Raw genomic sequence first — 26,455 nt, 5'->3', positions numbered from 1 at the left:
TTGGTCCGACACAAGTTTTTTTTTCTTACTCTTGTAATTGTCTGTCTAGCTGTTCTTTTTTGCTTTTTTTTTAAAAAAACCACACATATTGGAAATAAGGGAAAAAAACTGTCCGCAGAACTTTGGGGTTCTGACCTGTGGTCATGTCAGCCCCCTTGTTCTAGAACCCCCCAACAGGGGGGAATTTATTCTCAGCATCCACCAGATCCAACTCCCTCAAATCTGAAAAACATTTTAATCAGGACAGCTCTTGTTCTTCTAAACCTCCAATGGATAGAAGTCTAACCTTCTCAACCTTTCCTCGTAAGATAAGCCCTTCATCTCAGGAATTAGCTTGGTGAAGCTTCTCTGAATGTTTCCAGTTAAGCAACATCATCTCAGTTTTAAAATCCTCATCCTTGTCTTAAATCTCAATCTTTTCTTGCCTTTCCCAATTTCTGTAACTCTTTCCAGCCCCACAGTTTCCAGTTCCTTCATCCCCATTTTGATTGCTGCACCATTTGTGGCTGTACCTAAAGACTCTTTGTTCTCCTTGAAGGTGGCTCACAGTTAAATGTGTTTTGTTAGCGCTTTTTGTTCCAAATTTAGAATGTTTTAGTATATTAAGCATGCTTGCTGAAGGCATGTGGTTAAGTGTAAACTGCCAGCGATGGGGCCAGTCTTGGGTAAGAACTTGTTCATGTGCTTCTGCAGCATAGTGATTATCACAGCCATTTTCCACGTGAAGGATCCCTCATTTGAAACAAGGCAGGAACATTAGGGATGCTGATTTTAATTCAGTTGCGGGGAGGCATTGCTCTGAAAATCTAAAGGTTCAGGCCTGGAATTAAGCAGCTCTTACTCACTGCTTTTCACTGTTTCAGAAATTTTTGAAGGTGGTGTTTTATAGGGTGATGAGCTATATATATATGACTCTCTGCTCTCAAACTGAATAGAGATTGACTTCTGGATTCCACCTTCTGAACCAACTGGCTTTCATGAGAATAAAGCAGGGTGTTGTGATGATTCCTTTCCTCCTTGAAGTTCTCGTCTCTTCATGAAGCACTTCCAATTTCTCAGTGATAGAACCAACACACAGTGACCTTTGCATCTTAGGTGGTCAGTTTCCATTATAAATTTGTATATGGGTAGTCCCAGTGGTCAAACAACAAGGTCAGAACATATAACTGGAAAATAAGAATGGAATTCTGTCACTGCTGTCATCTAGTTATCCTTTGTTCTCTGATTTTAATTTACTTTAATACCATACTTGCAATTTCACAATGTGAACTAACATGAGTATCCTTACATTCCATGATGACTGACATTATTGTGACCATTAACCATTTTCTCAAGTTTGACAAATCCCAAGTTAAGGAACTAGATAATGAAGTCAGCGTGACTAAGGGGAAGAATAGGCAGAGAGCAGATGATGAATGCAAATGGACAGGTGGTCTGAGGTGCATTTGTTTTAATGCAAGAAGTGTAGTAAGGGTAAGGCAAATGAACTTAGGCCTTGGATTAGTACCTGGGAGTATGATGTTATTACTATTACAGAGACTTGGTTGAGGGAAGGGTGTGATTGGCAACTAAGTATCCCAGGATAGTGATGCTTTAGGTGGGATGGAGAGGGAGGTAAAAGGGTGGAGGCGTTGCATAACTGGTCTGGGAAGATATCACACCTATGCTGAAGGAGGGGACAATAGAGGACTGGAGCAGTGAGGCAATGTGGACAGAGCTCAGAAATAGGAAGGATGCGGTCTCAATGTTGGGACTGCAGTACAGACCTCCCAATAGTGAGCGTGAGACAGAGGTACAAATATGTAAACAGATTATGGACAGATGTAGGAGCAACAGAGTGGTGATGAGAGGAGATTTTAATTTTCCCAACATTGACTGGGATTCAATTAGTGTTAGAGGTCTAGATGGAGCAGAATTTGTAAGAAATGTCCAGGAGGGTTTTCTAGAGCAGTATTTAAAGAGTCCAACTCTAGAAAGGTCCATACTGGACTTGGTGTTGGGGAGTGAGCCCGGCCAGGTGGTTGAAGTTTCAGTAGGGGATTACTTATGGAATAGTGATCACAATTCGATAAGTTTTAGAATACTCATGACAAAGATAAGAGTGGTCCTGCAGGAAGAGTACTAAATTGGGGGAAGGCCAATTATAGCAAAATTCGGCAGGAGCTGGGGAATGTGGATTGGGAGCAGCTGTTTGAAGGGAAATCCACATTTGATATATGGGAGGCTTTTAAAGAGACGATGACTAGAATGCAGGAGAGATATGTTCCTGTGAAAATGAGGGATAGAAAGGGCAAGATTAGGGAACATGGATGACAGGTGAAATTGAGAGACTAGTTAAGAGGAAAAAGGAAGCACTCGTAAGATCTAGGTGACTGAAGACTGATGAAGCTTTGGAATAATATCGGGAAAGTAGGACCAATCTGAAACAAGGAATTAAGAGGGCCATAAGAAGTCATGAGATAACTTTAACAAAGAGGCTTAAGGAAAATCTCAAAACCTTTTATTCATTTATTAGGAGCAAGAGGGTAACTAGAGAAATGGTTGGGCCACTCAAGCACAAAGGAGGAAAGTTATGAGTGGAGTCAGAGAAAATGGGTGAGATTCTTAATGAGTACTTTGCATCAGTATTCGCCGAGGAGAGGAACATGATGGATGTTGAGGTTAGGATAGGGGTTTGATTACTCTAGGTCAAATCAGCATAAGGAGGGAGGAAGTGTTAGGTATTCTAAAAGGCATTAAGGTGGACCAGTCCCTGAATGGGATCTATCCCAGATTACTGAGGGAAGTGAGAGAGGAAATAGCTGGGTCCTCAACAGATATCTTTGCAGCATCCTTGAACATCAATGAGGTCTTGGAGGACTGGAGACTTGCTAATATTGTCCCCTTATTTAAGAAGAGTAGCAGGGATAATCCAGGTAATTATAGACTGGTGAACCTGACGGCAATGTCAGGGAAGATGCTGAGGGATAGAATCTATTCCCATTTGGAAGAAAATAGGCTTATCAGTGATCAGCAACATGGTTTTGTGCATGGAAGGTCATGTCTTACCAACTTAATATAATTAAAAACCTCTCAACACCAGGTTGTAGTCCAACAGGTCTATTTGGAAGCACTAGTTTTCGGAGCGCTCCAAAAGCTAGTGCTTCCAAATAAACCTGTTGGACTATAACCTGGTGTTGTGTGATTTTTAACTTTGTACACCCCAGTCCAACACTGGCATCTCCAAATCGCAATTTAACAGAATTCTTTGAGGAAGTGACAAAGTTGATAGATGAGGGGAAGGACTGTAGATGTCATATACATGGACTTCAGTAAGCCATTTGATAAGGTTCCCAATCATAGGGTGATGGAGAAGGTGAAGTCGCATGGGGTCCAGGGTGTACTAGCTAGATGGATGAAGAACTGGCTGGGCAACAGGGGTCAGTAGTAGTGGAAGGGAGTTTCTCAAAATGGAGAACTGTGACTAGTGGTGTTGGGGCCACTGTTGTTTGTGATATACATAAATGATTTGTAGGAAGATATAGGTGATCTGACTAGCAAGTTTGCAGATGACGCTAACATTGGTGGAGTAGCAGACAGTGAAGGGGACTGTGAGAGAACACAGCAGAAGATAGGTAGATTGGAGAGTTTGGCAGAGAAATGGCAGATGGAGTTCAATCCGGGCAAATGTCAGGTGATGTATTTTGGAGGATCCAATTCAAGATTGAACTACACAGTGAATAGTTAAGTCCTTGGGAAAATTGTTGTACAGAGAGATCTGGGTGTTCAGGTCTATTGTACCCTGAAGTTGGCAACACCGTCAATAGAGTGGTCAAGAGGCATATGGCATGCTTTCCTTCATTGGACAGGGTATTGAGTACAAGAGTTGGCAAGTCATCTTACAGTCCTTTAAGACTTTGGTTTGGCCACATTTGGCATACTGTGTATAGTTCTGGTCGCCACATTACGAAAAGGATGTGGATGCTTTGGAGAGGGTGCAGAGGAGGTTCACCAGGATGTTGCCTGGTATGGAGGGCGCTAGCTATGAAGAGAGATTATGTAGATTAGGATTATTTTCACTAGAAAGATGGAAGTTGAGGGGTGACCTGACAGGTCTCCAAAATCATGAGAGGTGTAGACATGGTGGATAGCAAGGAGCTTTTTCCCAGAGTGGGGGATTCAATTACAAGGGGTTACAAGTTCAAGGTGAAAGGGGAGAAGTTTAGTGAAGATATCCGTGGAAAGTTCTTTATGCAGAGGGTGGTGGGTGACTGGAATGCTTTGCCAGCGGAGGTGGTAAAAGCAGGCACAATAGCATCATTTTAAGATTTATCTAGATAGATACGTGAAGGGACAGGAAGCAGAGGGATTCAGATCCTTAGAAAATAGGCGACAGGTTTAGATGATCTGAATTGGCGCAGGCTTGGAGGGCTGAAGGACATGTTCCTGTACTGTAATTTTCTTTGTTCTTATCTGCAGTACTGGGTAGTGGTGGCATAGTGACAGTAGCACTGTATTAGTAAGCCAGAAGCCAAGGCTAATGTTCTCAAGTCAGGTTCAAATGCTACCACAGCAGATGGTGAAATTACAATTCACGTTAAATTCAGAAAATTTAAATTTGAATTCAATTTATCAGCATTTAATGACCATAAAACCATTGGTTTCTGTTGTAAAAATCAAATTGGTTCACTAATGTCCTTTAGGCAATGAAATTTGCTGTCCTCACCTGGTTACTTATGTGTGACTCCAGACCCATAACAATGTGATTGATTCTTAAATGTCTTCTGAAATGGCCCGAGTAAGCCACTGCGAAGACTAAGAGAAGGAAGTAGGTAGTTAGCTGTGTTTCTTTTTGGTGGTACAGACTTGATGGGCTGAAGACCTTTTTCTGTACTCCCTAATTCTGACTGAAACTGATGGAGGCAACAACAGATTCAGCCCTTGGATCCTGCAAAGTCACTGAAGTTGGAAAGGGTGCGATATGTAATCAAGGTGGGGTACTTCATGCCATGGCATATGCCCCAATTCTACCATTGCTTTCAAGGTGGGGCACCGGCCTTACTTCAATGGACAGTGTAGGAGGGCATTGCCAGGAGCAGCTGTAGCTGTCAACCTGCAGAAGCTGTACAGGACTGCTTACATATCAAACAGTGAAAGCAGTATGCATAGACTCGGCTTAAACTCTCACAGCTAACTGATCGGACTTAACCTCTACAGTTCTGCTGCATTCACTCATGGATGGTGATTGGCATTTAAATAACTAACAAGTGTAGAAGGCAGCCCACCCTTAACGATGGGGGAGCTTACTGCATCAATGCAAAGGTTGAGTTAAAGTATTTGCCCATCTTCATGACGTGCTGAGTGCATGATCCATCACTACCTCCTGAGATTTCCAGCATCAAAGATTCCAGTGTCTTCGACTAATTCCATTCATTCCGTGTGATATCAAGAAATATCTGACAGCACTGATTACTGCAATGTCCTGATGGCATTCTGGCAATCATGTTGAACTCATGCTCTAGAACTAGTTAAGCTGTTCAAGTGCAGCTACATCACTAGCATCTACCCAACATTGTGAAAAATTGCCCGTATTTGTTCTTCGTTATTACTATTTCACAATGCTGGAACTTTGTTGCTAACAGCAATGCTTGTCCCTACACCCCAAAGACTGGAATCGTTCAAGAAACAGTTCACCATCTCCTTCTCAAAGGCAATTAGGAATGGGTAATAAACACTACCCCATGCAATGACAAGCTCATCCCTTCAACACTTTTTAAAAAGAATTCAATATACTTTTGCTCCATGTCACCTCCTTTCACCTTTCCTCATCTAACTTTATCATATTCTTCTGTTCCTTTAACATTCTTATCTATCTTGTCCTCAGTTATATCTGCACTGCCAGCCCCTCCACTTTTTGCACTTTCATTACTCTCTCGATAAAGAGCTTTCTTCTGAATTCTCTGCTGAATTTATTTGTGACCCTTATGGTTGCTAGTTTTGAACTCCCCCACAGATCAAAACTTCTCTTTGTACGTGCACTACCAAACTCTTTATATTAGCGAGTTTTGAGAAGGTTTGTAGCTCAGGTTGAGGTTCTGGATGGAGGTTTGCCTGCTGAGCTCAGCGAGCAAACCTACATCTCTTTATATTTTTGTATCTATGGAATCATTCAAGAGCAAACTGTTTTTGCAATCCATCCACACCCATCTCCATTCAAAAAAAAAAGAAACCCTCCTATCAAGCAAGATAAAATGAAAGTGTTCTGGATGAATTCCACTTCATCTTGAACTCAAACACTTCCAGCCAAGGTTAGTATTACTGTCTGCTGTATGAGTCTTGGTTGGTTTTGAACTTCTGTTGCTCATCTCAACTGTTAAATCTGATTTCTCTCCACAGATGCTGTCAGACCCGCTGAGTTTATCCAGCAATTTCTAGTTTTATATCTCACCTGGTGATCTGGTTTTACGCTAAAGGGAAGCTTTAGCTTTGCAAAATTTTTGACGTGGGAAATATGCAACTGAATGATACAGTTTTATTTCTGAACTTTGATTGAGAACTGAGTATCGGTAAAGTGGTGTGAAGTTGAGAACCTCACTTGTTCTTTGTGCTGCCCTGAACTCAACAGGTAATTTCTACGGGACACCGAAACCTCCTGCAGAGCCTGGCCCCTTTCAGCAGGATGTGGTTGATCAGGTTGTTCTGGACGATGGGTCAGAGGAGGCACAGAGGAAACGAACAACATCTGTGAGCATGATGCAGCGAGCCGACACCATGGTCCCAGATGAAGAGGAAGATGATGAAAGACCCACTGCCAATGGGACCAGTTACCCAGGTGAGGCAGAGTGGGATCACAGGCATGTTCGGACATTAGGAGAAAGTGAGGACTGCTGATGCTGGCGATCAGAGTTTAAAAATGTGTTGCTGGAAAAGCGCAGCAGGTCAGGCAGCATCCAAGGAGAAGGAGAATCGACGTTTCGGGCATATTTCTGAAGAAGGGCTTATGCCCGAAACGTCGATTCTCCTGCTCCTTGGATGCTGCCTGACTTGCTGCGCTTTTCCAACAACACATTTTTATGTTCTGACATTGTCTGGTATTGATGTTGCTGTGACTGTGTTTCTTTTTACTGTGCTTGCACTTTTGCTTAGAATGTTATGTGGTAATCCATCACTAAGGGAAGGTTTGCTGATGTTCATCTTGCTGTCACACTTTCCTTTACGAACAAACAAGGTGAGAAAAGCAATTAATTGAAGTAGTTGCAGTCACCGAGTCAGAGAGCTGGAACTGAATGTGATATTCCACATGGGCTGTATTTAGCTTCTTGTACAAGACTGCTCCTCGTGCCTTTCTTCTTGTACTTGTCATAGCTAACTATACATCCAAGCATTTCACTGCATATTTTACAAAGCGTAACCAGCACAGACACTTGTATTCACTAGCTGCGTGATATTTTATCCCAGGCCAACATAAATCTGTCAAGGTTGAATTTAACTATTCAGTCTTGTGCAATCCGTCTTGCGTGGCTTTCACTTTTCAGTCTCAAGAGTGTAATCAAGGGACTTTTTTTCATTCTGAAGGACCAGGGCCCAGCCACACCGAGGGCGTAACAGAGTTCAGGTACTTGGATCCGGTTACCAGGGAAGACTTAGTCGAGCCATTGCCAAACAATTGGGAGATGGCCTACACTGACAGTGGGATGATTTACTTCATCGAGTGAGTATCTGTCACTGAATGTGTCAGGGTCTTTGTAAAATTGAGATTGATTGTTTTGACCTTTAGTAATATATAGTAACAACAATTCACATTCATATAGCGCATTTAACAAAAGAACATCCAAATTGCTTCTCAGCTGTGTTAAGTGAAAATTTGTCATGGTGCTATTTTCGGGAGGATTAGCACAGATGACCAAAAGCTTAGTCCAAGAGGTGAGCTTTAAATGCACCTTACACAAAATAGGATGGGTGCAGAGTTTTCTGAGGGAATTCACACTGAGCTACGTGATCGGCTGTAATCGTAGGGAATGCAATTCCATTTTATTGTCCGCAGCAAACTGCCAAACTCAGTTACTCCTCTTGTACCCAGTCCAGCCAGATATCGATTAATAACCTGACATGTTCTTAGCAGGCATTGGGAAGATGTTAAAGGTGTGCAGCCTTGTCTGACATTTAGATGTTTGCAGATACTTCCTCCTCTTTACTTCTGGATTCCTCCTCAGCCCCTGGTACTATATCATTGTGTTTCAGTAACCTTACACAGTCTTTCTGTAATCCAGCTCCCTTTCCTATGCTCTCGCTCTCATGCATCTATAGATAGATAAGGAGAGGTTTCTTGCATCACTGTTATTGTTTGAATTGTAATTTTTCTCTCCTTTCACAGTCATAACACTAAGACAACTACTTGGCTGGATCCCCGTCTTGCAAAGAAAGCAAAGCCCCCAGAGGAGTGTGGTGAAGGGGGTAAGTAGATGTGGCATGATTTGCTCTTCAGGCATAAGTATTTTTAATCAAGGATACAAAACTGTTTCCATTTAGTTTTTCCATTGAGAGTGCAATTTGACATTGAAGCACACTCCTCTTGTACTGTACTGGGGAAAAAAAACATGTCTCTGAAGGTAGCCTCACTTTTCAAGTCATCCAAAATGGTGTAACCACTTTGTTTTTGTTTTGGGCTGTAGATTTTGTATAAATAATTGTTAGTGATTCTGTTTTCTATGTTGCGCATGTACCCTACTTTGTTAACTTGTTCCAGCTATGTTGCATTGTGTATTTACATGTGTTTATACAGAAACCTCTCCATGTAACAGGAAATCCAGGGGGGGGGGGGGTAGAAATTCAGTAATTCTGGTGTTAAAACTGAGTGCTGAATACACACAGCAGACCAGTCAGCATCTGTAGCAAGGGATGAGACAGGTTATCACTGCTGTGCAATGTTTGTGGGAACAGCAATACACTGATCACGCTGCACACTGTTCAAACCTTTTCCTTACTACCATTCGCTCAATAGGTTTTGACATGTGGCTGGCAAAGATGCCTTTTATGGCGAAGTTGGCATTTAGATGATATCCTTTCTCTTAATCCTGAAGTTCCAGATGTATCAAGGTGGTCAGACAGGTCAATTACATCACATAAAAAAGCTGTATCCTATTAGTTTCTTGGTTTCCTCAAGATTCTGTAGGTTATTTATTGCATGTTTCTTTGTAAATCTGATAGCTGTTTCTCGTTGCTAGTGATCAGTAACTGCTATCATCTGTGTGACACCTTTTGTTGTCAAGTAGGCTCAGGTGGAGCATGAGCACCAATATTGATCAGTTGGACTAAATGGGCATGCTGTTAATATAAAGGAATAGGAAGAGAAGCTGTGCACAAACTACAAATTGGACAGGTAAGAGTGGGTCAAAATGAGTTTCTTGCTCTGAAGTGAAAGTGTTGAAGGATTATTACCCCTGCTGTGTGGAGAGAAGCAAAGAATATTTACATTAGTTTGGAAGAGGCTGCCATTCTCCCTTCAGGGCAAAGGAATCGAGCAAATCTTATGAGTTGGAGTTTAGGAGTTATCAATATCTGTAGCCAGCAAAGAATAACCTTGCCATGGGTTTATGGTGACATGTTCCTTTTGATAGATGCTGACTAGATACCCTGTGCATCAATTATCTCAGTCTCCTCAAAGTTTCCTTTTTGCTTCATGCAGGTTGTTGGTGAATTTATCTACAGTCAGACTGCAAGACGCTCTCTTGTGTAGACTGCTACTCAAATTAACAAAATGTTACATGGAGAGTCTGATATTAGCTGAGAGCATCAGTGGCTGTCATTTGATTGAGGGGTTCTAACAATATTCCAAACTGGCAGAATGAAGCCCTAGACTAGGGGATTCTGCACCTCATTGGACACCTATTTTTCTGTGCATTTTATCTTGACTCCCAAAATAAACCTAAAAAAAACCCCATAACTTGGTCAGAGGTTGTGGTGCCACAAACTTCTGACCTTTTTTCAGTGTACACTTTGCTGTGTGAGGTATTTGTGCATTTGGCATAAGGTGTCACGTTGAGAGATGTGTGGGTATGGGAAATTATTACATAGGGAAATTTCACTGAGGCAATGCAAATCACGAGGGTAAAGTTTGAGCAGCGACTGACCTGCAGGTGAACCCTGAGATTACATCACAGCCTGAAGCTGCTCCCTCGTGTCTATTTTGTTCCTTTTTCCACCAGTTTTCTCTCTTCCTCTCCTGAAGGCGCTGACCCCATGCTGGGGCAAGGTTCCACGGGCACCGGTTGCCCTCCAGCACCTCGCCCAACTGGCCAGTCTACATCTATAAGCCTATACGGTGAGTTTTGACAGCCTGTTCAACCCTGGAGGCTTCACGGATGAGTCCGTCCTGGATTCTATCCTCATGTTGATGTCCACACAATCATGCTTGGCTGCCGTGTGGAATCTTGACCCCTCCTTAGGATGTCAGCAGTTTATTCGGGCGGGTAGAGCTATACAGGCACAGAGTGGGGCACTGAACCCTGAGATTTCCTCAACTGTATCTGTGACCTTGGACATCCGAAAGACCCATATATGTCTATTTTTAAAGAAGTAAAGAATGCATTCCTGTATATAGTGCTTTGCACAGTATCAGTTCATCTCAAGGTATGTTGCAGACTGGGTAATGTACTGACATAATTTAAATTCAGGTTTTTGGATCTGGTTTCTTTGACTGATTTGGCATTCACACTGGAGTATTCACCATTGCTTGAAACTTTAAATACAGATTAAAGAGAGAGAGAGTTTAGAGGTGAGAAGAATGATACGGGCATGTGTATTAGGAACAGGAAGTAGTCACCTGGCCCCTCGAACATGCTCTGCCATTCAGTAAGATCATGATTGACCTGCTTGATCCAGGTCCCTACAAACCCCACTAAGCTTACAAACAATCTGCCTACCTCTGCTTTAAAAATATTCAAAGACTGCTTCCACCATCTTTTGATGAAGTATTTGAAGAACGCAAAAGTAAAAACTCAAATCGCAAGCAATAAATTCAATCAGTATAACTGTACAAAGATGTATTTACTATTTTGCTATATAGCCAAAGGTGTTAGGAATTGCAAGCACTTGAGTCTATACAGCATTTCCTGTTCTTGTGACGTGCTAGGTCTATTGAATTTTCAAGATTGCAATCAATAGATTTTTGTTGGGTGAAGGTATTGAGGAATATAAAGAGAAGGCGAGTAATTTAAAGTATTGATTAGATGTTACCAAATAGAATGATGGAACAGCTTCGATTGAATGGTCTCCCCCCACCATTCCAAAGTATTTCACCATCAGTTCAGTACTGCTGTCCCCTCTTTACTTATGTAAAAGGGATGCAGCAGCCAGTTTGCACGCATCAACTTCCCATAAACTGATAGTCCAATTGGTGAGTTAACCTGTTCCTTGCATTCTTGGTTGAGGAGTGAATGGTGGTCAGAATCTTTTACATCACCTCAAACGAGGAAATGAGGTCTTGGATTAAGATCTCTTCCAAATGGCAGCAGAAATGACAGCATTCCCTCTGCTCTGTGATAAGGATTCAGACTAGATTTTGCACTGGAGGTCCTGAACCCTGATGTTCTGATTCGGAAGTGAGTGTGCACTCTCTAATGTAATGTAGATAATAATGGAGCTGTACATACTTTCAGGGATTATGGGCATGCGCTCATCCTAAAAAATAGGACTGAACTCAGCAACAGGATATTCGGCAATAGTGAAGTAATGAAAGATATCATACACGTAGCACTTATCACTGAAAGCTTTTAGAGTGCTTGAAACAATTAATTTTACAGTGACAGGATAAAAGCAAATACAAATGCTCTATGCCAGTAAACAGCAATGAGAAGAATGAGCGATGGATTTATTTTTGGTTGTGTTTTAAGTGAAATGTTGGCTGGCACATCAGGAGCATATCCTGCTCTTTACTGCCATGGGATCTTCAGTACTTGTCTGGCATGCCAGAGAGATGGGATCTTGGCTTTTGCCTCTTTGGTTGCAATGCCAATGTTTAGACCTGTAGACCTTTACACTTTGAGAAAGGAATGATTTGCACTGAACCAACCTGGGATTGAGAGGTGGCTGTGTGTGTGCGTGTGTTCAAGGTATCTTGAAAAGTCATGAGGCTGAACTAATGGCATCCATCATATGAAATAGTTTGGTTGGAGTTGTGTGCAGGAGTAATTCTGTGGATGGAGGTTTTTGTCATGTTTTTGATAGCATGTGGATGTCACTGGTGTGGCCAACGTATGTTGCCTGTTCCTAAGTGCCCTTGAACTTGGCTTGCCAGGCTATTTCAAAGGGCTGCTTAGAGCCAACTACGTTGCGATACAGGCACCATTGCGATGTGTCTGGAGTCATATGTAGGCCAGGATACATAAGGATGGTATATTGCCTTCAAGTTTTCTTGAGCAGTTATGGCTGACTTCAATCCAACCTGAAGTGGAAGTGAGTGAAAATGAAACAACAGAGGCAGAAACAGTGGGATTGTTTCCTGACTCACCCTGTTATAGACACGACTTGGAATCAGTTGTGTCTTGAACTCATTTTTCTGTGAGCAGTTAAACTCCGGTGTAGGACTGGAGAAGCATTGGACAAGTGACAGCACCATTCATTCAACAAGCCATAAAGGAATAAGAAATGGCCTTGAAAATTCCCGTTGAAGAAAAAGCCTGAATGTAACCAAGGGTAATAAAGATAAATTGAGCAAAATGCTCAAATATGAATAAGATAAATCAAAAAATTAAATGGGATTGGAGAACTGGAGACATTGCCTGAAACAAATCAGAAGAGCGTTGGCATTGATTTTTTAAAAAATGAAACCGAGAGATGATTGCAACTTTAGACTATGGAGCTTGGAGTGCATTCATGGAGTCTGTTTCTGTACTCACTCTTCAATTAGAAATGCCTGCCTTATACCCGCTCCCCTACGTTCTTCCTGTTCAAATAGTTAGCATTTGCTCAATAGAGGATTAACCGACAGGAGGATTGTATTTGGCATGGACACTGATATTCTGGAAATCAGGTCATGAAATCAAAGCAAGACAGTTGAAATGCTGAATTAAAATTCTCTATGAAGAATGCCTCAATGTCACTGATGTGACCAGCTTCTGTGGCACATGGCACATTCAAGAGAATTTTGAAGTCAGTATAGTACAACCACATAAATTAAAGGTTCTTTATTCAATTTTCCCAACCACATTGCTTACATCCTGTGGTCTCTGAATATTTTCCCTTGGAGGGAAGGATGCTTTAGGGAACAATCTCTCATTCATAAAGGATCTTTCATGTTGTCGGAGCATTTCAAACTGTTGTACATTCGTGGACCTTTGTAGTGTGTAAGCAAATGTGACAATGAATTTAAAGATCTCTTGGGTAATATGGGATAAGTGAGAAGTAAATTTGTTTTGGCTGTGTTGGCTGAGGGTTTATGTTGGCAGGACATCAGGGTGGATCCCTCTGCTGTTCTTTAATGCCATGGGGTTTTATTTCACCTTTGTTTCAAATCTCCTTTGAAAGACTGAAAATGCTTCATGCTGGCAGGGCTCTCTGTGGCACATTCTCTTTACTGCGATGATGACAGCCTGGATTATTTCCTTCGATGGATCTTGAATCCACAATTCTTTAACATAGCTGAGGAAGACAGCAACTTACTTAATGCAGTGTAATGTCTAACACACTCCATCTGAACATAAGGAAAAAAAATTGACACTAATCCCTATGATGTACTCAGGCAAATGACCAAAAGCTTGGTTAAAAAGTTTGCTTTTGAAGAGTGTCTTTGTGAGGGAATAAAGAGCTTGCGGTGCATGGAGCTGAAAACATCTTTACCAGTGGGGTTGAATTTAAAACTGGGATGCTGAAGAGGCTAGATTTGGAGCAGCTCAGATTTCGGGGAGATTAGAGGAGAAGGATTGTGGAGAAACCTGAAATGAAGGATGATGATTTTAAAAAAGGAACATTTTACTGGGAGCCATTGTGGGTACAGAAGATGGGTCAATGGGACTTTGTGCATGTTAAGGTAGGATACAGGCAGCAAAAGTTTAAATGAACTTAGGTTTATTGGGTAAAACATTGGAAGATGTCCAGGAGTGTACAGTAGTGGTCAAGGGCTCAGATGAGAGAGCAGCAACTAACAGAATCAACTTTGTGTATTCTGAGGTTTTGAGGGAGATTTTATAGGTACCTCTCATAAGGGTTTGGCTGTGGAGCAATCTGAGCATGAAGCATGGTATCCATTAGTTGAATGTCAATGAACTTGAATTGTAACTAGCAGTTGGCATTGAGTTACCAGAGGAAAGTTCTGCTTGACAAATGTTGCTGCTTTTGTTACAGATTGAGCACCCCCTATAAATAGTGAAAGATCCTGCAGTGATGTAGGTCCTTCATGTCATCTTCCTGCTCAGTAGTCTGATTAGTTGTCAGACCCAATTTGTGTGCAGCAATTTGCTACAAATAACAATAGGATTACTAACTTTTTGGTGGACAATTAAAAATACTTCTCAATACCAAGGGTAAATTTTCCCAATAGTACCAAAGGTGTTGTATGCACATTCACCAACAGTGGATGTGGAATCTTTATTTAATACCTTATTTGGAAGATATCTTACACAGTGCAACGATCCATCAGAAGTGCACTGGAATTTTGTCGCATATCAGAGTGGGGTGTGAATCCAAATTAGTGTGTGATCACCAAATCAAACAGACACTTGGTATATGTTAAATGTGGCATTTACAAAAGCTTTGTTCCACGTTGAAGATTTTTAATCAGATTAATAGCCACTGGAATTCATAGTGGTTTGCATAGACCTGATTTTTAAAAAAAAAACAAGGAGTATCTATCTGATCCTGAGGTGTTGGCAGGCTGTGCTTGGACCTACATTTTTTTCTTTCTGGATGAGAGCCCTCCAATTCAACAACTAGGAAAATAATTATCTAAGGTGTGTGGTACCTTGTCAACTTGTCTCTGTTTATCAGAAGTGCTGAAGTTCCCATGATTCTGCTCACTGTTAGTCAAGGTCAATCTTCCTTACCAGTACAGCACAATGTGTTGGCTGTGTGTAATTCAGTGTCTCTAAGGCCACAAGGTGTGTGTTGTGATTTGCTCGATTTTTTTTGCAAGCTGATTGATCTTGGCAGATGCTCAAGTCCGGAAGAGTATTTTAGAATTTGTTCTTGGGAAATAGGAGATTGTGGTAAAACTGTGTTTACTTCATATCCTGAGGGCAATAACGGCTGTTTATTGTGAGGTTGACTTCAAATGTAACTTGACAGAATAAAATCAGTAGATTCTCTTTTCTTAACAAACAGTAGTGAACCATTTAGATTTTATACAGCTTTCTAGCCTGTTTTATCTGTTGTTGAATTATCACGTTGTTGAATCTAGTTTCAAAGATTGCTATGATTGGATTTGAATTCGACCTCCAGTTACTCGAGCTAGGAGCAAAGTATCGAGGTGCTTATTTTATCATTTCTGTGCTGATTTGGAAGCATCATTGTGTAACATCTTAGGCATAACAGATGTATGCTTACATTTTCATATGTTTAAAAAAAATCTTTCAACTGTGGATGCTATTTGCAGCAATTTTTCCTCTTGTAGAATCTGTGTGGGTAACAGTACAAAAGGAGGCCGTTCAGCCCCTTGAATACACACTAGATATTTGCAAGAGCAAGTTAAGCTAGTTCCTCTCCTTTGCCTTTTCCCTATAGCCTGCAACATTCCCCTGTCCTGGTGCTCAAACAATTTCCATTAGAAAGCCACAACTGAACCTGTCTCCTCTGCGTGCTTTCAGGAAATGCATTCCAGACTGTAATGATTGCTGCATGAAGTTTTTCCCTTGTGTTACTTTTGATTCTTTGGTTAATTGTAATCATTTAAATTACAAAGACCACATATTATACTGGGAGCTACCTTATCAACTTGTTATTTTATCATCGCCTTTCACTGGCAGAGAATGTAATTTCACCAAAACTGTACTGAAACATCTCAAGATATTTTCTAAATAAGGACATTGAAGTTTATAATGAAAATATGCATTCACAGAATGTAGAAATTCAAATTGGGCACCGAATACATACATGTACTTTGGTCCAATTATCCTGAATCATCGGATTTTGGAATAGGGCATTCAGACACTCTGACCTACTCTTCCACTCAAATAGAATATGGTACATTTGTAGCTTGACTCGACTTTTCTGACTTCTTGTTCCACGTCTTTTGAGATCTTCAAAGAAAATCTAATGACCTTGTTCCAAAGTACCTTCGTTGACTACCAGGCTCAACTGTTTTTGAGAAACAAGTTCCAGATTTCCATTGTCCTTTTTGATTCTTGGTTAGAATGGTGCTGGAAAAGCACAGCAGTTCAGGCAGCATCCAAGGAGCAGGAAAATTGACATTTCGGGCAAAAGCCCTTCATCAGGAATAGAGGCAGAGTGCCTACAGGATGGAGAGCTAAGTATTCCTGATGAAGGGCTTTTGCCCGAAACGTCAATTTTTCTGCTCCTTGGATGCTGCCTGACCTGCTGTGCTTTTCCAGCACCATTCTAACCAAGAATCAAAAAGGACAATGGAAATCTGGAATCTAATTCTAATCTAGAATCTGGTTTCCAGCATCTGCAGTCCTTGTTTTTACCTTTTTGATTCTTGATTAGTCTGGTTCAGCTTTTAAAGATGTGTCCCCTTAATATGGCTTCCCCCAGAGCAGTATATTGCTTTAAAAAAACCAAAGGACTGTGGATGTTGGTAATATTGGTTTTTCAGTTTCCCTGCAATGTTTTGGAAATCTTGATCAGATTATTTCAAACCTATTGAATTGAAGGGTCTACGGGTCAAGTTTATGAAATCTGTCATCTTAATTTAGCTTGCTGTCCTGCTGCACCCTCTCCAAAGGCTCACGTATCATTTTATTTGTGGTATCCAAACTGAACAGAGTGCTTCAGATGGAGTCTGACCAAAGCTGGACAATTGAAACATTTCCTCAGTTGTGTTCCAACCCCAGTGAGTTAAAGCATTTTGAGCACTAGGGTGTTTTCCAAGCCACACAATAGGTTTACAGTAACTTGTGCACGTGGATGTTAAAATTCCTTTGCTCCTCAACAACTCCTAACCTCTCAGCATTAAGAAAAATTGGTTTGTCCCTTTTGAATCTAAAGTAGCCGGCCCCACATTGTCCTTCACCTTTCTTAATTTTGCATATACAGTGTATTCAAATTCCTTTCCTATCCACACAACTTACTGAGCTCTCTAATGACATAGCTTGCTTTTTGGCCATTAGATTATTTTTGCTTTAGACCTAACAGAATCATTGAATTGTTATAGCGTAGAAGGAGGACATTTGATCATTGCATTTGTCCTGGCCCATATAAGGAGAAATTCATGTGCTCAGTCATGTACCCTCCATCCCTACCAAACACCCTCCTCATTCCCCCTCTTCAGATATTTAGAAAAACTGACAGCGCACAAGGAGGCCACTCTGCCCATCACATCTGAGCTAACTAAAACACCCAACTTAATTCCATTTTCCAACGTTTGGTCTGTCTCCTTGGAAGTTTCAGGAGTTGCGGTGTATCCCCAAGCACATTTTTAAATGAGTTAAGGGTTTGTGCCTTGAACAGCCTTTCAGGCAGTGTATTCTGAATCCGTATCACCCTCTGGGTGAGAAAGCAACTTTGTTTGTCTCCCCTCTAATTCTTCAACCAGTCATTGACAGGCCTACTAAGGGAAAAATGTCCTTTCCATTCACTTTGTCCAATCTTGTACACCTCAATCAAATCTCTCTTCAGCTAACTCTGTCTAAGGGCAACAATACCAACCCATCTCTGCATCTCTGCAGTTTTCCATTTTTAATCTCTTGTCTGTGACCTTCAAAACAAATTTTAGTTCATGTTAAAAGCTTTTCTCCAACGTCATAAGCTATAATTTTTGCAAATCTCTTATTTGGAACTTCAAATAAATGCTCTGAGGTTTAGACAGCATCCTTTGGTAGCTGCTTCTGCTCCTCATGCTTGTGACCTCGGTGATTGCACTGGATTAGTCCAGGATGACCTCTGCTCCTCTTGTCGTCTTGCTCTTTGATCTAATGCTACCTTCTTGAGGACCAGGAGTGTAAGAGGGTGAGGGAATGTTTCCATTTGTAGCAGGGGACTTGATGTGTCCTTGCTGTGTTGCTGTAAACATTTTACAATTGTCTGGTAGTTAATGCTGAGTTATTGTTGTGGTATTGATCAGAATGTTTTTAATTTTTAAACTTGTAGAGCTTCCATATGGCTGGGAAAAGATCAGCGATCCAGTTTATGGTTTCTACTACATTGAGTAAGTTCCTGGAGAGTAAAGGTAAAATGAGATCTCTTTACAGCAGGGTTTATCCCAATGTTTTCAGCATCAAATGTTCTGCTGGTGGTCTCCTCTGCTGTTGTGCTGCTGGTAACATCACTAGAAGTGAATGTGCTATTTACCCAAGTTGGTCAATAACTTGCTGCTGGACTTCTCCAGTCAGTAATTCTCTTCAAACCCTCAAATTTTTAGATAGCTCTAGAATGTTAGACCCTTTGTGTTTCATTGACTGTTATCGGTCTGTTCGTGTGGTGCTGGAAAAGCACAGCTAGTCAGGCAGCATCCGAGGCGCAGGAGAGTTAACATTTCAAGCATAAGCTGTTCATCAGGAACCTTCCTGGTCCTCATCTTCCACCCCGCCAACGTCTGGTTACAGCGCATCATCCTCCGCCATTTCTGCCACCCTCCAGCATATCTTACCTACTTCCCATGCATCTGCCCTTGTGCCCCACCCCTCCAATCACAACAAAGACAGAACCCCCCCCCCCGGACCTCACTTTTCACCCCACCAATCTCCAGATACAACATATCATCCTCTGCCATTTCTGCCACAACATTCCTGATGAAGAGCTTACGCTCTAAACTTCAACTCTTCTGCTCCTCGAATGCTGCCTGACTGGCTGTGCTTTTCCAGTGTCACACTTTTTGACTCTGATCTCCAGCATCTGCTTTCTCCAGTATCAGCCAGTTCCCAAGTGACAGACAGAAATGGCTCATGCCTCAGAAAAATCCATCTTTCCTCTTTCCTTTTCCACTCCTTAACACTGTTCTTCTATTGTGTCGATTCCATAACCTTTCCTGTACCCCTTACTTGAACTCTGAAGTAAGCACCTTGAGCCACCACCGTTTGGTACCTTGCCCAACTAACCAAGTGCCTTCTGTTTTCTTAGTCTATTTGGGAGTAGATAGATAAACCTGGAGTACGATACTGGTTGGTTGCAAATTAACCTTGAACCTTTTAATCCCAGTACAAGCCACCCAGGTAGCTGAGGCAATAACTTGGACGGGATTCCAGCAGTTGGATGGGAGAGTGAGGGAGAAATGAGTGAACGTGAATGATGTTGCTCAAGTAAAATTAATTCTTTTTCTTTATCACTCTGCTCCTGCTCTCTCCCCCCCCCCCCCGACCCCCTCTTCCCTGCCCGTGTCCCCGCTCCCTCCTTCTCTGCTCCCTTTCTGTCTGTCTGCGTCTCTCCCTTTCCTTCCACTGATCCCCCTCCTCCACATTCTCTCTCTATCGTTTCTCTTTAGCCACATAAACCAGAGGACACAGTTCGAGAATCCTGTTGTTGAAGCAAAGCGGAAGAAGCAGTTAGTTCTTCAGCGGGACAGTCAGCGAGGAGTGCATGGGGACCAGCGGCCAGGTACTGCAACTCGCATTCACAAATGGAGAACTTGCGTTTCTTTGGTGTTTCATTACCTGAAGCACGTCTAAAATATAGGATAGTTAATGAAGTACCTTTGAAGTGTAATCGCTTATTTAATATGGTCAATCCCCAGGCTTGGGCTGATAAGTAGCAAATAAAATACATGCCATACAAATGCCAAGCAATGATCATCTCCAACAAGGGAGAGCATAACTGTCACTACTTGACATTCAGTGGCAATATCTCTGAATACTCCACTGTCAACATCCTGTGGGTTCCCACTGACCAGAAACTGATCACTTATCTAAATGCTGTGGTTACCAGTGCAAGTCAGAGGCTGGGAATTGTGTGGTGAGTAACTCACCACCTGTCTTCTCAGACTTGCATTATCTACAAGGCGCAAGTCAGGAGCAGCATTTTGCTGCACAGCCGTTGACAAGCTCCATGGATGCCGAATGGTGTGCTGACACATCACTTGCACTTCTGGAAGCTGCTGCCTCTGAAGTCCATGGCGAGGGGAAATAGAGGGAGAGTTGGTCATGAATATGTTAATATACTCTCTGCTTGGATAAGTGTGGCTTTCTCAACACTTGAGAAGCTCAACCCCATCCAGGAAAAGGCTGCTGTATTGACCAGTACCCCATCCACCACCTGCAACGTTCTCTCCATTAACTACCAGTCCACAGTGGAAGAAGTGTACATTATCTGCACGATGCACTACAGCAACTCAGCCAGGCTCCTCCGATAGCACCCTCCAAATCCGCAACAGGTACAACACAAAGACAAAGGGAGCAGATGTACATGAACAGCACCTTCAAGTTACCCTCCAAATCTGACGGCATCCTGACCTGATTGGTAGTACCCAATCCTTCGCTGTCACTGGGTCAAATTCCTGGACGTCCCACCCTAAAAGCATTGTGGTATCCTTACACCACGGGTAATGAGAAAGATGGCTCACCACCTTCTCAGGCCATTGGTAATGGGCAAATAACTCTGGCCTAGTCAGTGAGGTCCATATCCTATGACCTAATATATATCAAGAAACACAGTTTTTGCAATGTGTATGTTGTTTTAATTTGCAATCAAGCTCCCACAAGGGATAGTAAAGTAAATGATCAAAGTTTCTTTTTGTTAATCAAGGTACTCAACTTCAGAAAGTTCAGAATGTTTGCTGGTATCTGGCCAATATTTATCCTTCAGCTAGTTTAATGGTCACTTATTTATTCATAAGATTTTTCACTAGTGGGATTTGAACTGCTCACCTCTGGATTGCCTTATTCCAGTACCAAAACCAATTCACGACTGCATTTAGAACGGGAACTCTTCAGAGCGGACGCATTATTTAATGTTTACAGCTACAACACCTGCAATAAACAAAAGTTAAACATCAACTTTAGTGCTGATGCAATGCTGATAAGTTTGGTTTCCTCCGAACTGGAAATCTGCAAAGGGACCTATACTCATCCAGCTAATCTCTTTCCCATTTCTGTCCTGCTTTTCCAAAACTTGTTTCAATGAATAATGTAGTGTAATCTCCTGTTTCTTTCTGCCTTTACATTTCACTTTATAAATGCCTGTTTTTCAGTTTTTGCTAACGGCAAACATGAGTAGTGACTCCTCACTCCCGGTTTCTGTGCATTATGTGTACCCTTGCCTTTTCTTTACAATTCAAAAAGCCCTTCCTTCACAAACCGAAACTGCAGTCAGGCAGGTTGTTATGTGAGATATCAGGTCCGTTATGGTTTTGTAAACAGTAGGGGCCTTGTGCTATCTCCTGTGTTTCAGGCAGAACAAATCGGAATACTGCTAAATATTTGCTTTATGTTAACCACTTACCTGTGAATCCAGAAAGCTGCCTCCCTGATCTGCGTTCGCACTTAACTCTCCTTCCTTTTTCCCCACACTCTGCTGTTGCTGTTGCTGTTCTGGGTAAGATTGAGTACAGATTAACATTTGAAGTTTAGCTCAGGAGTAATCTGTTCAGCTTTTCTCTAGGAGAAAGTGAGGACTGCAGATGCTGGAGACCAGAGTTGAAAAATGTGATGCTGGAAAAACACAGCAGGCCAGGCAGCATCTGAGGAGCAGGAGAATCGATGTTTCAGGCATAAGCCCTCCTGAAGAAGGGCTTATGCCCAAAACGTCGATTCTCCTGCTCCTCGGATGCTGCCTGGCCTGCTGTGTTTTTCCAGCATCACATTTTTCAACTCGGCTCTTCTCTAACCTCTTCAATCAATTAGAATGTGACCTGTATCTTGGCTGTATCCTTTACCCTTACCCAACCAATCTATCCATCTCTAATTAATTCCTGATGTCTACAGAGTTTTGGTAGAGTGTTCCAAATTCTCACTGTCTTGTGAAGAAGTGATTCCTGGTTTCACACTTGAACAGTTTGCCTCTAATTTTAACGTTATGTAACTCTTCCCAGAAGCCAAAATAATGAGAAATAGTTTTTTTCTCTCTCTCTCCCTCTATCCTGTCCAATCACTTAAAGATTTTACTAACCTTCTTTTGATCACACAGCCAAGAAATACAAACCAAATTAACAACTTTGTGATCTTTGAACATCTTGGACACTTTGACAGATGATTTTGGATTTGAGTAATTGGTCAAGTCACCATATTTCAAATCTGTCTCTTTCTTCTCCCTCTCCCCGTTCCCCTCCCCTCCACTCCTTCCGTTGCAGAGAGGCCAATGTTTACTCGGGACCCCTCCCATCTTCAAGGGATGCTCATTAGGACCACTCTGCAGAAGAGCACCATGGGATTTGGTTTCACAATAATTGGAGGGGACAGCCCAGATGAGTTTCTGCAGGTGAAGAATGTGATTCCGGATGGCCCTGCAGCTCAGGATGGCAACATGCTGGCAGGCAAGTGACTTGTTTCCTCTTTAAGGCTGTTGGGCACTTGGAGATTTAACATTCACAGAACCTTCCATTCCCCACCATCTCCCTGTACACAGCATATTGGGGAGGGGGTTGGTTCAGGATGAATGGCACTGGAGAATAACCAACATGTCTGACACATCCACAGAGAGAGAGAGACAGAGACAGTTAACATTTTTGAGTCCAGCTGAAGGGTCACATTGGACTCAATGTTAAGTCTGTTCCTGTTTGCGCAGATGTTACCAGATCTGCTGAGTTTCAGCATCTTGTGTTTGTTTCCAGTTCCCAAATTCTGCAGTATTTTGTTTTTATTTATAGAGAATAATAAATCAAGAAAAGGGTGTTTGGAGAACAACGCCAAGGTGCTGGGACTGGAGCTTCTGAGTGGGGTAGAACAATAGGACAAAGCTTGGAAGACTGATGCCAGTGAGTGGGTGGGTGTGTGCCAGGGTCAGGCATATTTCTTAGCTGGTTTCCATGAGTTTATTAAATCAGTTTGATAGTTATTTTTGAACAGGTAAAGCTTGGCATTGTACGCGTCCATAGTGAGGTTAAATTTGAATGAGCCTGGCTCTGATCATGGCCTCAAATGGTTAACGTGTATGCTGTGCAATCTTATCTACAGGTGATGTAATAGTATATGTGAACAGCACCTGCGTCCTTGGGCAGACTCATGCTGATGTAGTGCAGCTTTTCCAGTCCGTTCCCATCAACCAGACAGTGAAGCTGATCCTGTGCCGTGGTTACCCCCTTCCCACGGAGCCCCAGGTGCCAGCTGTCGATGTTGTGACTGCCACTCCCATTCTGGATGGATTGCCTGTAGTGGGGAAGCAAGCCTCGACTGGACAGAGCCTGCAGACAACTCCAGGGCCTGCTGAGCAGAATGGGAATGAGGTTTCTGCTGGTGGCGTCGAGCGTTTAAATGGACCGTACTTGGGCCTGACTGAAGACCGCTCTTCAATGACTTCGTCAGCTGGTTCGCAGCCAGAGGTGCTGACTGTCCCTCTGCTGAAGGGGCCAAAGGGCTTTGGCTTTGCTATAGCAGACTGTCCAGCTGGACAGAAGGTGAAGATGATCCTGGACAGTCAATGGTGCAAAGGACTACAGAAAGGTGACGTTATCAAGGAGATCAACCACCAGAGCATGCAACAGCTGAGCCACGCCCAGGTGGTGGAGATACTGAAGGATTGTCCTGTGGGGAGTGAAATATCGTTACTGGTACAGAGAGGAGGTTTGTCCTCATGTAGTTATTATCTTTTAATTGCCTTTAGCTCACGCTGTTTCATTGCACTTGTCTTGATGTTGCAGAATAAAGAAGGGCGCATTAGAGAGAATGCAGTAAAATGCTGACAACAGAATCGAAAGGAGAGGGGTTATAACTATCAGAAAAGACTGAACAAGCTGGGACTCCTTTCTGCCTAAAGGCGAACTGAGGGGTCACTTAATGCATGGGTTTAAGATTGCAAAAGAATTTGATTGCCTGCATATAGGATTGATGTTTCCACTTGAGACAAGACCAAGACTATTGACCATCAGTATATGTAATCAATCCACTAGGGCATTCAAAAAAAAACCTCTTGTTGAGATAGTGAAAGTACAGGGAATACTTCAGGTGGCTTATATGAATGCATGATAGACACGTGATAATAGAACAAATCTGGGTGATTTAAGGGTGGGAGTTTGCATTAACACTCCCAGTGTGTGACTGGGGGAGGTTCTGTACTAGAAATTCTATACAATTTCTCTGGCCTCTGATTGCAGCCCAGCACTTTCCCTTCACCATTATATTGTGAATTTGGCATCTTCAACCAGCACTTGTGTCCAAAAGTGGAAAAGCCTCAGAGACCATTGAGAGAAATTCTGTTGACTGTGTCGGAAGAGTGGAGTTGAGTTAAAATGTGGTTAGGGTTCTAGAATCCAATGTTGCTTTTCTAATGCTAAACTATACATTAATCCTTATTGTGAAGCACCCACAATAGTGTTGATGAAAGCTGTACTGTATAGTCCTGGATTCAATTTGTGGAGCAGATTGTGGCTTCAGAAGGTATTTTCCTAGTGACCTTTGTTTCATGTATTGTAATGAATTTTCTTTTTTAACAGGTCCTCCTTCACCTGCTAAAACTATAAAAACCGTAAGTTTCAGAATTTGTTTTGCTAACAGTGGGCCTTAGTGTTTGGACGTGTTCCTTCCAGTTGGATTTAACTGGAGTGTTATTTGTGTAGTTAACAGTCTCTGCATGCATAGGATTTCGCAACTAACCAAAGCCATTCTAAAAAGCAAATTAAAAATGGTAGCTGAGTTGTGTGTATGTAATCAAGTGAAGTGCTGGCCACAGTTCTTGCCTCGGATCAGAAGATTGTGTGTCGATGCTTCCAGGTTCAAGATTAAGTACAAAATACAAACTGAGAATCAGACTAGGATCCGTAATGTGACATGAAGAAAGAGCAAATTTAGGGTTAACCTTGGGCAGTTTTTTGCTAAGGAGGTGTGGCCAGTGTATAGACTGAACTTGGGTAGCTAGGTGGAGGCAGTAACCATGGAATTATTTCATTAACAGTCGAGTTAGTTTATCTTTCTGAATGAGTTAGATTGTGTCTGTCTTTGGCATGTGCAATACTGTACATGATTTCATTGTATTTTTGGCTAGATTTCAAACCAGATTCTCAAGATGATAATTCGAATGTTTTTGGCTGGCAATAAACTAAAAACTTACATTTATGTGAAAGTGAAGGACTTTGGTTTCTGGAACCATGAAGAGAAAAACAACAACATTCTAGAAAACTCCTCCATTTGTGGAGGGAGCAAGAGTTGTGTTGTAGGTCAATGATCTATTGTCAGAACTGGAAGACTTGTTGGTCTTAACTTCTTTAAAAAAACACTGAAGGAGGAAGGTCCACAGCTATCATGGAAGGCAACAGTTATTATAAAAAGGATTCTGGTGAAAGGCACAATCGTGATGGTAATAGGACAGTAACAAAATATGGGTGCAGGTCGCTGCCATATAATCAGGGTGAGGGTGGAAAAGCTATTGTGTGAATTTGGAATGTGGCAGTTAAATTAGCTCTCCTTCAATCTGTAGTAATGTTGCAGTATTTAAAGAATCTTGAAAGATAACCACCAATTCATCCACTATTTTTAAGGCAACTTCCTTAAGGACTCTGGTCAGGCCCTTTAATCCCATCAGTTTCTCCAGCACTATTACTCTACTCATACAGATTTGCTTAAGTTACTTCCTCTCACTAAACCCTGTGTTCCTGATCATTTCTGGTACGCTATCTGTGTCTTTTGTGAAGACAAAAGTGGAATATGAATTTAGTTTATCAACCATTTCTTTCTTCTCCATTATAAATATCCCCATTTATGACTGTAAAAGGCATGCATTAGTTTTCACCAAACTTTTTTCTCTTTACAGACGTATAGAAACTTGTATAGTCAGTTCTTGTATTCCCTGCAAGCTTACTCTGATACTTGATTTTCCCTTTCTGAATCAATCTCTTCTCCTCCTCCTCAGCTGACTTTTAAACTGTTCCCTATTCTCAGGTGTTTTGTCTTGACAATTTGTATGCCTTTTTTTTGCATCTAGTATGATCTATAACTTCTCTTGTAAGCCATGGCTTGGCCATCTTGTACTATTTCATTACACAGGAATAAACAGTTTTTGTTCTTCACCCAGTTGCTCTTGGAATGTTTGCCGTGGTGTATCCATTGTCATTCATTTCAGTAACATTTCCCAATCCATCACGACTAACTCACACCTCATAATCTCATAGTTTGCTTTATTAAGACTCCTGGCCATAGTCTCAGAATCTATGATCTCACTCTTCACCTTGATGACGATTTCTATCATATTATGGTTGCATATCACCAAGGGCTGTCTCACAATTACATTA

General features: G+C 41.8%; 1 protein-coding gene across 4 annotated transcripts in view; it reads left to right on the top strand.

Moving 5' to 3' along the window:
* The window catches only part of magi3a (membrane associated guanylate kinase, WW and PDZ domain containing 3a), a 132,111-nt gene that overhangs the window by 81,352 nt on the left and 24,304 nt on the right, over window positions 1–26,455 (top strand). For 2 of the 4 annotated variants that reach the window (XM_043716341.2, XM_043716340.2), the window contains exons 4-12: window positions 6,605–6,811; window positions 7,555–7,690; window positions 8,354–8,433; window positions 10,208–10,300; window positions 18,238–18,295; window positions 19,568–19,680; window positions 22,367–22,549; window positions 23,190–23,795; window positions 24,665–24,696. In XM_043716341.2, the coding sequence (XP_043572276.2) occupies window positions 6,605–6,811; window positions 7,555–7,690; window positions 8,354–8,433; window positions 10,208–10,300; window positions 18,238–18,295; window positions 19,568–19,680; window positions 22,367–22,549; window positions 23,190–23,795; window positions 24,665–24,696 (1,508 nt within the window). The remainder of the gene's footprint in view (window positions 1–6,604; window positions 6,812–7,554; window positions 7,691–8,353; window positions 8,434–10,207; window positions 10,301–18,237; window positions 18,296–19,567; window positions 19,681–22,366; window positions 22,550–23,189; window positions 23,796–24,664; window positions 24,697–26,455) is intronic. The other 2 variants (XM_043716342.2, XM_087973429.1) reach the window with 2 other exon arrangements.

The sequence above is a fragment of the Chiloscyllium plagiosum genome, unplaced genomic scaffold (genome assembly GCF_037043375.1).
Source record: "Chiloscyllium plagiosum isolate Xiang-an unplaced genomic scaffold, Cpla_swu_hap1 HiC_scaffold_26, whole genome shotgun sequence".
In the NCBI taxonomy this organism is placed as follows: Eukaryota; Metazoa; Chordata; class Chondrichthyes; order Orectolobiformes; family Hemiscylliidae; genus Chiloscyllium; species Chiloscyllium plagiosum.
This window is presented reverse-complemented; position numbering and strand designations above follow the sequence as displayed.